At 45.9% G+C, this 12657-nt stretch overlaps 1 protein-coding gene across 2 annotated transcripts in view; it reads right to left on the bottom strand.

The window, feature by feature from the left end:
* Nucleotides 1–986: 986 nt before the first annotated feature.
* KIAA1549L (KIAA1549 like) overlaps nt 987–12657 on the bottom strand; it is a 269352-nt gene continuing 257681 nt past the window's right edge. For both annotated transcript variants that reach the window (XM_069469793.1, XM_069469794.1), the window contains exons 20-21: nt 11127–11278; nt 987–7225 (exon numbers count right to left, since the gene is read on the bottom strand). In XM_069469793.1, coding sequence (XP_069325894.1) covers nt 6944–7225; nt 11127–11278 — 434 coding nt within the window. In that variant the 3' untranslated portion in view covers nt 987–6943. The remainder of the gene's footprint in view (nt 7226–11126; nt 11279–12657) is intronic.

Below are 12657 nucleotides of genomic sequence, written 5' to 3'. Positions count from 1 at the left end.
AGAATTGCTCCTTTGGTCTCTCAGCATGTTATAAGTACTTGCAGAGAACTTGAGCAAACGCAGCTCAGATAAGAAGCAGCGCCGTGTTGCTGCCCAAGCAGCTCCGGTCTCCTTGGATCTGCAAAAGTCCCAGGGTTGTGACCAACCAGCAGGGCACAGGGATGCCTCAGAGACATTCAGGGTTGGTTTGTCTGTTGTCATTACAAGAGACAGGTTTTCTTACCTCTAAGTCTCCCTGGCCTCAGTTCTCCTTTTTACTCAATATTCTGCTTTCTTATAATAGATCTTTGCTTTGAATACAGCCTGTCATGGCCCCTCCGAGTCTCGACCAGCTAGTTTCAACGTCCACTGCCAACATTCCGTTTCTTGGCATTTCCGAGAGAGAAGTGGATTGGCCTAGCCCCTGTGCTGAGCCACATTTTTGTGGCTGGTCAACCTGAGTTTGTGGCTCCTGGGTCACACTCTCCTGTCCAATGTGTAAGGCAGAGGGCAAAGCAGGCAGCACAGGGGACACATGGTCTCTGGATTGGGCTAGACAGAGGGCAGGTGTCAGGATTACTGGGACTAGCACGGGTGGTGGGCAGGGGTCCAGGTAGGTGGTCTTGGGAGCTTGTGTCCCATACCATTGTCTTCCCTGGACTCCTTGGGAGCCACTGACCTGGATGGGACTTGTTTATGCTCTGAGAAGGGCACCTGAGCAGACACTGGCTTCTTCTGCCCTGGGACCCCATCGGCCCCAGGAACACATCTTTCTTCAGTTGCCAAGTCTCGGGTGGGCTAGAACTGCTTCTCTGGGACCTGTGGATGGCCAGGGGTGAGCTTTTCTTGGCCCATAAGCCCATGCCCCGAGCGGGGGTAGTTCTGAGACCACACTGGGTCTGCCAGGACTGCAATGGTTCTTTAGCGACCCCCGGTTGTTGTGGGGCTGGGTTGCGAAAGGGATTCCATCTCAACAACTGGAAGAGGTAGAATGAAAAGCAGGCAGGTTTTGGGGTATGAAAGCCTTTTGTCATTTTATTTTACAATAAAAAATTCTAACAGCATATGAACACTCTGTTCCCGGCAGAGGCTAAGGACGTACAAAGTTAATTAGAAAGCAAAGCATTAAAATAACAGCTACATTCCAAGCTTCTGTTCAGTACTTTGCCCAATGTGTCTAATGCGGTTTTAAAGAATCACTGGTCTGGGTTTTTCACCCAGAGTTAAAGCACATGTACAAGTACTTACACATCCCCCAAATCAGAGACAACAACGACAGTAACAGCAAGTCCAGATGAGGTTGGCTTTTGTGGGCAACTCCAAATTTAGGAATTTCTTTATTTTTCCTTGACAAGAAGTTGTGTCATGGAACACGTGATAATACAAATTAATTCAGTGGATAGGAGGAGCTCAAATATTTTGCTGGAGAGAACTGAATTACAAAACCCATAATTGAGTATGAATTCCTTCCCATAGACTTTTCAAACCATTTTCAGATGCATTATGCTACGTGCTCCTCACAACCACCACGGGAGGTAGGAATGGGTACAGATGTTGTTGTACCCATTTGACAGAGGAGGAATCGGAGACTAAAGTGAGTCACTCAAGATCGAGAATATTTACACCTTTTTCAAAATTTCCAGTCCATTGATAACTTCTCTGATTCTGTTTAATACAAACTTTTCTCTATTTAGTCTGGAGTGTGTGATGGGGTGAGTTTAGACATAAGGAAGAGATGAGGAAAAAGGAGGTGAGGCCACAGTTAATTTATGTAAAATACATTGACGGCCTCCCTTCATAATTTGCAAAAGACTGACCAAGGTCAGAGATTGAAAATAATCCACTTTTAGATTTCCTTAATATAATGGCTCTCACTGAAATGTGGGTTTGACCTATGGAGACAAATTCTGCCATATCACAGATTTCCTGATTTTTTAAACCTGTAGAATCAAAGCAACTTAATATCTTCCAAAAGAATTTGTTTCTGGCACAATTACATTTCCTAAATAGTCCTTTTCAGAAACACCTTACATTTTAGCATTTATGTTAGGCTAGGATTCTGTAACAGTTCACCTAAGAAATCAAGAGACCTTTCAATTCTCAGGACACTAACTTATTATATTCAGAAGGTCAGAGCCACAATAATATCAGTTTCACTTGAAACCAATTTTGTTTCAAAAGATTCTGTTGAGAGGCTCATCAGTTTTCTCATCCATGCAAGTGTGTGGCCGGGAGCCACAATAATAGCACCTGAGCTAAGATCATGCAATTCAATTTACAAGTATTTATTGTCTGCTGACCAAGACGTTGTGCTAACTGGGCCTTGGTCAGGAATCACTTCTGAGACCCAGCAGCCGTATCAATAACTGGGCTGGGGCGGGAAGTGGTTGGGGCAGTTCTGGCCAGTCTAGCAGGGTTTCAAGGTCATGTATTCTCACCTGATGTGTAAGTGAAGGACGCCCCTTGCCTCTCTGCGGCAGTATCCAGAGAGGCTGCTCTCCCAGTACTGGCTGCTGGGTGGCATCCCAGGTGTACTGGTCAATTCCTGTCTGTAGTAGGTTCCTCTTGAGGGTCCTGCCCACTTGTGCTCCTTTCTCTGGGTGCTAGCCCCCAACAAAAGCCCCCACTGAAAGGGTCAGTCCAAGGGGCCATGCTTACATTACATGACCCAGCCTCCTTGGTCACAGCTGACCCCTGGTGGCTCATCCCTAGGCAGGTGAACTGGACCAATCAGATCCTTGAGAATTAGCCTGAGGGGGCCCAGAGATGCTAATCCCAGCGTGGAGGGTACTGAAGAGGGAAGGTTGCGCGAGGTGGGTCCTGGGTGGATTTTTCGTACATACACTAACGAGAAAGCTGGTTGGCCAGGGGAAGCCAGAGGACGGAGCAGATATGGATGAAAGCCCGTGAGGAAAGAGGACGTGAGAGAGCGTAAGAGCGAGGGCCACCACCTCCACCCCTTCCTGGAGAGGAGCTGTGTTTTGTGTCTGTGAAATACCCCTGCATTCTTTCAGCCAGGCCCTACACTCGAGCAAGTGTGAGCGGTCTCCAGTCCTTGCAAAAGCTCCTTGACCGGAAAATACTTTCGAGGTCGGACTCAATGGCAGGATTTCATTTCCAACACTTAGACCCCAGTCAGTCACTACTCCAAGCTAAATGACTATCTTTCCTTAAGGGCATTTGGCTGTATTTTGCAAAGAAAGTCCAAATTATTTTCTAGTGTGTGGTAGGAGGAATTTAGGATTAAGTCCAAATCCTGTTCTCAAACTTTTAAAACAATACTTTTTATATGATTCATTAAACATTGAGTTCCCCTGTGCTATGTAGAAAAAAGGAAGCTCATTTCTATGCAATCAATGTTTAAATCTTTTCATCCGTTTCTCTAATTTCTGCCTGTTAGCCAAGTATTTCTTTTAGTTAGGCATTTACATTCCTTGCCTCCTCCATTCTACACTCTCTCTCAGGTTTTTTGCTTTTTTTTTTTTTTTTTTAAATCACAGATGTAACAATTTCCTTTCTTCCATCAGGATAACTTGGAAATTATAAACCCTTCTGCTGAGTTGTTAAATTAACAAACACACACTAAAACTTCTTCCAGGACCAGAGAATTGATCCTTACATGATCCACCCTGAAAGAGGAAACTCTCTGCGCCATAGGTAACAGTTGCCGTCCCGTTATGACACGAGCCTCCCATCACAGGTACCGGGCCACACCCTGTACCTTTGTGATCCTGCACACTGGGCCCCTCCCCCGACACAGAGCCCGGGGTCTGCCACCTCACCGGATAAGCAGGAAAGGGCATCCCTGCCTGTCTGTTTGGATCCTTGGTGCTGAGAGAGGAATTCCTCCCCGCAGTCTTGAACAGCAGGTAAGGACACCATTTCCTTGATGGCACCCTCTGGAAAAAGCCAAAATGCACTTCTTTTTCATAAATGCAGAAAACTCATCTCAAAACCAGTGCTGAAAAATGTTTATTATGCCACAAAATGCATCGTCCTCTACACACGGTATCTGAAGTTCCTTACATACGCAAATCAGTCATCTTTTTTCTTGGCAAGAACATTATGGACTCCCTCATATGACCCTGATGTATTTTTTAAACTTCCGGGCACGGTTAAAGAAATGTGTCACTGCCAAGCCTGCAACCCGCGTGGTGAGATGGAAAACAAGCCGGGTCACAGATCAGCAGATGGGGCTGGCATCCCCGGGCTGGTCACTCGCTCTACGTCTCTGAATTTCCACTTCCACTTCCTCCCAGGTCAACCAAGGTCCTTTGTGGCTTCTGTGACTAGAGGGTTCCGATGAACACAGAGTCCGTTGCTGCTTCCTCGGGGCTCTCATGGAACCCTATTTTCGCTTCCATGAGGCACGTTTGACCATCTGCCTTTTCTTAGAGTCAGCATCCAGGTATCTGTCACCTCCACGAGGTTAGGAGACTCTTCAGGGAAGGGGCCACACCTCAGTCACAGAAAACCCGACCACAGGGGCTGTCTCCCCATCGGTGGGAAAACATGAACAGACTGATTTCTTTTCAACTTAAGGTTTTCCTCTCATCTACTTCTCTTGCACCCATGGTGTCTAGTGTAAGAGAGTGTCTGACACAGCACGCTATATTTTTAGTTGTCCCCGCTAACTATTTCATGGGCTTCTGCAAAGACCACAGTGACCTGTGGCTCCATCCTCTTAAGTGACCTGGGGAGCCCGACCTCTGCAGACTGTAGACGCATCCTCTGTAAGTCATCGGAACATCCAAAGCTCAGACACTGTCTTGAAACATGTATATATATTTCAATCACACTAAGGTCTTGAAACGCCATTTTCACATACAGTATTTCTAGGCATGTGCCAAGTAGACAAAGTATTGGGTTGATACCATTGCACTGATGAAATATTAATATTATTGGGAAAGCGGGACAATGTAGCTGACTTTATCAGACTCATACCATTTGCATGAAAAGGCTGAGTTTCTTTGGCTCTTTGTTCATTCAAGTGCATTGAATGCCTATTTGGATAGACTTAGGCATTGTGTTAATCTGTCCATAAAATCTTGCACTGTCCACAGTGTTTTGCAAGCTGATTTAGGTTCTGGACTACAACAACTGGCCATTGGTAGAAATATACCATATATACACAAGGGAATTACAAAAATACATTTTATTTATAGCTGATTTCTTTTTAAGTAACAAAAACCTAACACTATGAAAGATCAACCAGCATACTAAAAGGACACTACCTATTATCATCCGAACAAGAGACTTGTTTGGGAATTCCATGACACGTCATCTCTGAACATTCCAAAAAGGGCAATTTGCCACTGGGAAACAAAAACGGCTTCTGTGAAAAGTCTGTGCTTTGACAGTTTGAATCTCCCATTCTAATCAGTTCCATTTCTTGTCTTCTCTCAACATTTAAGTTTCCACCTTCTTCTTTCAGTAAAGACCAAAGAAACTCATGAGGACAGTGGGCAGATGGGCTCAGAAGGGATGGAGACAGCGGAAGCTAGATGGATCATGGGTGAAAGCGGGACAGGACCTCGCTCTCCAACAGACACCAAGTAAGCCCCCAACACTGTACAGGCTCCCAAAGGTGGTAAGGGAACCAAAGTGTCCCCTTTCCCCCTGCTACCCAAAGTCAGCAGCTGTCTTGCTCATGTTGCTGGGGATGGCGGGGGTGGGGAGGGAGGTTGGCAGCAGCTGGTGCCTCAGTGCTGTGAGGCAATGTCCCCTACCCAGAGCTCTGGGGGCCAACTCGCCATGCCAGGGAGGGTGACTTGCAACATCGTGGTCACAAGGTAGCAACCCTGCCACTTCAGCACATGTCCTCCTGTGTCTATTAGCTATAGGGAACTGGCTAATTCCCTATGCACACTTTTTAAAAGTTTATTTACATTTAAATGCAATTCAACAGATTTCCTACATTCAGAAGCTTCTATAAACAGAGGCTGCAGCCTGGGAAGACTATGGATCCACCGCTCCTGTTTCAAACAGGGATCGGTTACTATTCCCTTTTGTACCGCTGGGCCGCACAGGCTGGACATTGTTGTTGAACAGAGATTTTCTTGTAAAAGGCAATGTATCTGTTATCCCCCCAAAGAGAGAAGCTCTGTTCTCAGGCCACCTTCAATCCAGGGCGAAGAAAACCCTCCACAAATAACTGTGTTTCTTCGTAGGATCCTAAAAGCTCTTAGCACCGATTCTCTTTCAGTTAGATCCTAACTTGCGGGGTGCTCTAGTCCCAAAGCGACAACACCTTTCAGAAAACCCGTCGACACAAATCTACCATTCCCTCTCTTCTCTTTCTTGGCCTTTTTTTAATTAATGGGGGAAATAAAGAGTCAGAACTATTTATAGGCGCAGCCATGGGTACTGACTTTCATCCAATTTCATTTGACTTTGAATATGAACCTTTTAAAAAAGAGGGACTCAAGTTTCTTGGCTGGAGTCAGTGTCTCCCTTAGAGACTAGAGATGATGTTAACCATCACGGTCACGGCTGAGTGAGAGAGAGTACGGTCTGGTGCTTAATCCACGCTCCTGCGCTGCCTCAACACAGAAACAGAGTTAACATGCAGGGTCACCGAAGATAAGAGGTATATTCTCTGCCTTCCAGTGATTTATTAAAATAGGGCATTGGACAGGAATCTGTAGATTAGCTAGTGCCTCTTGTGATTAAGGCTCCAAAGGGAAATACACCCAGTTCAAACATTCAACATAATGAATATCAGTCATAACGTCCCAAGCGGGGACTTCTTGACACACAATCAGTTGACTAAGCCAAGAATCCAGTTGTTCATTCAACGGTTTCCTCTGTTTCCCAGAAGCCCCACTGTTCACCTTCTCAGAAACTGAGCTTGAGAATGACTCACTCACTCTCACTCTCTCTGAAGTCCCAACACGTCAGGCGCCAGAACCCCAAAGGCTGTGTCCTGCAGCATGGAAGTCCAGAGTCCCCCGGGGCTAAGGCGTTAGACCTGGAACTCAAACATGTCTGTCTGTTTCTTGGCCAGCTTGGCCACCTCCTCCCGGATGGCTTTCACGAGGGCTGCGGTAGAGATGTTGGTCAGCGGCGTGTCGGACGGGTCATTTTCCGCCAGGCTCTGCTGCGAGGCCGCCGCGGAGGGCGCTGGGGCCTGCTCCAGGCTGGGGTGCAAGCCGGTGGGCTGGCTGTACTGGCGAGGAAGCCTGGAGGGCGAGCTCTGCTGATACCGGGATCGGGGGTAAGCCTCGATGTACCCTGGGAGGGGCACCTGCAGAGGATGTGGGGAGAAAAGAGGAGGGCCTGGCATTAGGAAGGGACTCTAGTCATAGGGCACACTTGATACTGGAGGTAGGACGGGGCTGAGGACAAAGAAAGGGACTTAGAAGAAAACAGAAGCCACGTGCTACTGTACAGATACAAAACCCAGAGTCAGTCTGTTTTAGAAAACTGGTAATTTGGACTCCTTGAATATGCTGTTTGGATGAATTAAATAGGGGTTTAAACCTTGCTGAAGGCATTAGGAATATATCGGAGTCCATATCTGAATCTATCTGGCTGCCTTATTCATATAAGCACAATCCAGAAAACAGAACTCTTGCTATTAATGGATCTTGAAGGAACTCAGGGGTTTATTATTAATAATAACAGCTAACACTGATTGAGCCCTGTGCTAAGGGCTTTCCACATACATTTCATTTAATTCTCAAAGCAACAACATAGGAGGTAGGTACTGTTATCCTTATCTTGCAGATGAGGAAACTGAAGCAAAGAGTGCTACAATCTGAGGTGACAAGCCACTGAGACACGCTTTGCACAGGTCTGTCTGGTTCCAAGGGTGGGGCATTAATCACTGCACTACAATGTCTTGGATTCAGGACATGAACTCAGTATCTTGAAAAAATGTTCTCTTTTCATTAAAAGTGGAAGATACGTAGTTCTATGCTTGAATATATGAAAACTTCCAGGGATAAGGACAAGTCAATGATTTGGAATATAGGATCAATGCTCCTACAGAAACAGTGCCATGTATGGGATACTATTCCACAAAAGACCTTTATATTCCATAACATTAATATGGCTAGAACCATCACACTTTGCCGACCAAAATTTAGGGCTGGCAAATACCACTCCTTCCCTAGCCAGCGCCCATGGCAGACATCACCAATTGATCACAGCACAGTTTCCTGCTGAGCCCAGAGGGCCCTTCCCAACCCTTCTCCATCTAGCATCAAGGATGACATCTATTTGCCATCCCAGGTTCAGATGACTTTATCCAAGCTAGCTCCTGGGATCGGGAAGGGTAGGCATCCAAATGATGGTGTAGGCCTTTTCCTTCTCACGGCAATGTGGAAGGGGTGCATTCTCACTGCCCTAAAGGGGCATCTTTCTCAAGCTGACAAGTGATGGAGTTTCCTGCACTGACTTTTCTGTGCTATAAATCGCCTGTCTTACCCACTTACTCCACGCCTCCCTGCTTAACTGCAAGTGGTAATTGGACTCCAGGAAAGACCCATTTAGGCTGCAGCAATCATCTTCCTCTTAATTACAAACAGCTAATAGGAAACTGGTTCTCCTTCGCACTGAAGGGTATGAGCCCAGAAGGATCCCGTCATCCTGTCAGGAAGGTTAGGTTTCCATGTACTGTGTTCCTTTTCCTTCCTCTTTAAGGGCAATATGAACCCAAAGGCCTTGGTGTGGCTATAAACCTGGCTAAGTTAACTCTTGTAAGTGTCTTGAGGGTGAGGGTCAAGGTTTTGGAAAATACTTCTGTCGACTCCCACGGAGCTGGGAGCTGTCAATGCCACAGACTTACTGTCTAATTAGTTAAATAGAGTCTACTTTCTGAAAAGTATGCATAATTTTTAGACTGTAAGTGGAATTACAGAATCAAATAAGCTCTGAACTGATCAAATCAATCCAGTGATGTCAGCTGTTTAGAACAGCAGAGAATGAAGCCCCCGCCCCCCCCACAAAAGGTTCCCAAACCAAAATAGATGCCATAAAGTCCCACATTAAAATCCACCGACTTAACAGCAGGGAATCCCTCCAGTTCCTCGCTTAGAGCTTATTTACTCCAATTTTACAAACAATTTTAACGAGCTAAGACATGCCTCATTTGCAGATAATAGCACATTAGGAAAAGCATGTTTAAGGGTTAGCATATTACTAGAAGTGGGGACAGTGACAGCAACATAAAATGCCAGCTGGGAGCAAGATCAGACAAAGAAAAAACCATGCTGAGCTATGATAATAACTCCAAAAGTCACAGTATTAATAGTTTGGAGATATTTGATGATATAGAGGCAGCAATCCTACAAACCATTAGAGCTCATCCTACAAATGACATTTTAGTACAGTGAGGCATCAAAATGATGCTAAATCATTCATAAAAAACATGCAATTATGTTATATCCTCTTTTATTTATTATTATTTTTTAATCTCCTCAATGTTCCCCAGGATATATCCTCTTTAAAAGAAGGAGGGGGAAATATCATTTATTACAGAATTATTTTTATGCAAAATGGCACATATTTCTAAATGTTTTGAAAATTAAAGGTGTAAACTTTGGTCATCAGGAAAATTAATGTATGTAGGACGGCTTTATCCCCAATGCTGTCATTGTAAGTGTGGCACGAGAACAGACACCAACACCAGTGTTGAGTTGTTGCTTGCTACAAGGGCAGAGATTATGGACCCAGGAGTTTATGCAGAGAGAAAAGATGATCCAGACCTTGGTGTCAATGTGGTTCCTAAGTCAGGATTTATTCCAAATGCGGAGACCAACCCCTAAAATGAACTCAGGGTCAGCCTGGGGGGCAGCCTGCCTTTCTCATCCATGAAAGATGATCTCACTCCCAGGGACTAGGCAACCCATTCTAGAGGTCATCATTGGGTTTTTCTTATTTGCTTGGTTTCTTTCAGATAGCAGCCCTTAACAGGTGACTGAGAAGGCAGGTTAGGCTGTGAATATCCAGGCTGGTGCAGGCTGGGCCAGGTCCACTATGCCAGGGGTCCCCAACCTTTTAGGCACCAGGGACTGGTTTCATGGAAGACAGTTTTTCCACAGACAGGTGGGTGGAGGGGATAGTTTCGGGATGATTCAAGTGCATTACATTTACTGTGCAGTTAAACCTCTCTGCTAATGATAATCTGTATTTGCAGCTGCTCCCCAGCGCTAGCATCACCCCCTCAGCTCCACCTCAGATCATCAGGCATTAGATTCTCATAAGGAGCACGCAACCTAGATCCCTCGCATGCGCAGTTTACAGTAGGGTTTGCACTCCTATGAGAATCTAATCCTTTAGCTGATCTGACTGGAGGTGGAACTCAGGCAGTGATGTGAGCAATGGGGAGTGGCTGTAAATACAGAGGAAGCTTTGTTTGCTCACCAGCCGCTCACCTTCTGCTGTGTGGCCCAGTTTCTAACAGGCCACGAACCAGCACCCATCTGCAGCCCAGGGTTTGGGTACCATAGTACTATGTCATATACTCCTACTTGTAATGATGGAAGAAACCAAGGGACCATGAGAAGGCAGTTCTTGGCCAGAAGTTAGGCAGAAAGTTCTAGAATCTATATGCAAGGTAATTCAATCTTGGGTTTCTAATGCTTCATTTTCTGACATTTCATCTAAAATTTTACAGCTAAAAGAAACAAATTTAATGAAAGCTTTGGAGTCAGACAGGTGCAGGCTTGAATTCTGGCCTTGACACCTCCTTACTAGCTGTGTGGCCTCAGACAAGTCACATTACCTAACTAGGCCTCAGTTTCCTCATATGCAAAATGGGAGTTATCATAGGAATAATAATACCTACCTGATAAGATTGTTGTAAAGATTAAATGAGATAATATAGACAAAACATCTAACATTGTATCTGGTACATAGAAAATACTCAACAAATGGTACTTATTATTATAAAAATTTACTTGACTAAGATTGCCCTGCTGGGAAGAGGTAGAGCCTGGACTAGAAGGCAGGTCTCAAGTTCTTCTGTCAAAGGACACCCTGCCTTACCACATTGTCTCCTTTCAAATGGCTGACGTTAGCCATCCGGTTAGTGGCAGTGGGGCTGAGATAACAAAACACTCAGTTTCAACTTTTCATCCCATTTTCTCCCTGCTGTGTGTCAAGGAGATGAAGTTTTATGAGGGAATCAGCAAGGGTCTCACCGAGTCGGCCCACTGGCTCGGGAGCTCGTTCTCGCCTGCGTAGGACATCCAGGCCTGGTTCCTGTAGGACGAGGGTGGTGTCGGGATGAAGTAGCCGGTGAAGCCAGGTCTGTTGGCAGCTGGGATGGCGAACACTGCCGGCACCGTATTACCTGGCACAGAGGAGATGGAGGGGGGAGATTAGGGGGGCTGGTCTCTGGGATCCAGCCACCCAAGGGCCAAATAAAGTCAGTTTCACAGGCCCCCTTGCTGTCCGCTGGTTTGAAGTTGGGGGAGCTTGCTTTGGGCTGTACCATTTGCTGGGGGATGTAGCTCCCTCAAAGGTAGAGTGTATGTTAACATTTCAACAGACTTCAGCTTGGTTTTTCTTTTATCTTCAAAGCATTCCAGATACAGCTGTCCACCCCCATCTCATTCTCTTCTCCCAAAAGGTAATCACAGCCTTCAAGTCACAGGTTTTAATCTTTTGCTTCATATGTGTGTACATATAAGTCTATATTCATGTTCTATGCATTTGAAATTTACATAAGTGATATCATGCTATACATTTCCCTTTGTACTTTGTTTTCTCAATTTAACATTGTTTTCAAGAATTCTCCAGGTTGCACCCACACACTGTACAGATCTAGTTCATTCATTTAACCTGCCATCCGGTATTCTATTGTATGAGCCACAGTTTAGCCTTTGCCCTACTGATGGACATAAAGGTTGTTTCCAGTTTTTTGCTTTGATGAACAATGCTGAAATGAACATTGAGTTTGTACACGATCTAATTTTTTAGTTTATTCAATAAACTGCCTTTTAGGCTAAAACTGCAAGCACCCTGTTGCCAAAACTTCTTAAAGCATTCATGGTGTACAGAAATTCCACCAGTGAAGTTTGCTCCTTTTGGTTCCTTTCTTAGCTCAAAAAATACACATCCTCCTGGGAGAAAAATACCTGTGGACACCAAGGTGTCACTTCCTCGTGCTGGCAGGTCAGGGGTATTCGGAAGGGATGGGGGGGGGAGTTGGTGAGGGTTCAGCAGGGGGCGTTGAGCTGTCACTTCCCTAGAAAGGCAGGTCTGAGTTGCAGCAGACGATGCCTCCTGTGCTGACCGGGCGGGTGAGCAGTGCTGGGCTGCAGGTGGAAGTCTGTAGCTCCCTGCCCCGCTTCCACCATGGACTTTGTCCTCTCATCTGCTAGCCAAGGCCAGCGCCAGAGTCCTCCTGTTTCCCCACTTCCCCCAGCTTGGGCAGATGCAGGCCCAATGAGCGAGGTGCTGGCTGGGCCCACCACTGCCTCTTTAGGGGATGGGAAGATGGGAAAAGTTCAGAGCACTAGGAGCCCCATGCTGCCTTTGGTGACATTCAAAACAGGATTCCCTTCACTGGGCAAATGCAGACCCCACCCCTGGCAAAAAGAACACAGTCTGGACTTTGGCCCCACTTGGCCTCTAGGCCAGGTGCCCTTGAGCAGTGCACCACCTGCTCAGCTGAGCACAGTGGCCCTAGAAGAGTTCCATAAAGATCAGAAAGACCAGGTTCCCTCT

This window comes from Eulemur rufifrons, chromosome 6, assembly GCF_041146395.1.
Source record: "Eulemur rufifrons isolate Redbay chromosome 6, OSU_ERuf_1, whole genome shotgun sequence".
Lineage (NCBI taxonomy): Eukaryota > Metazoa > Chordata > Mammalia > Primates > Lemuridae > Eulemur > Eulemur rufifrons.
This window is presented reverse-complemented; position numbering and strand designations above follow the sequence as displayed.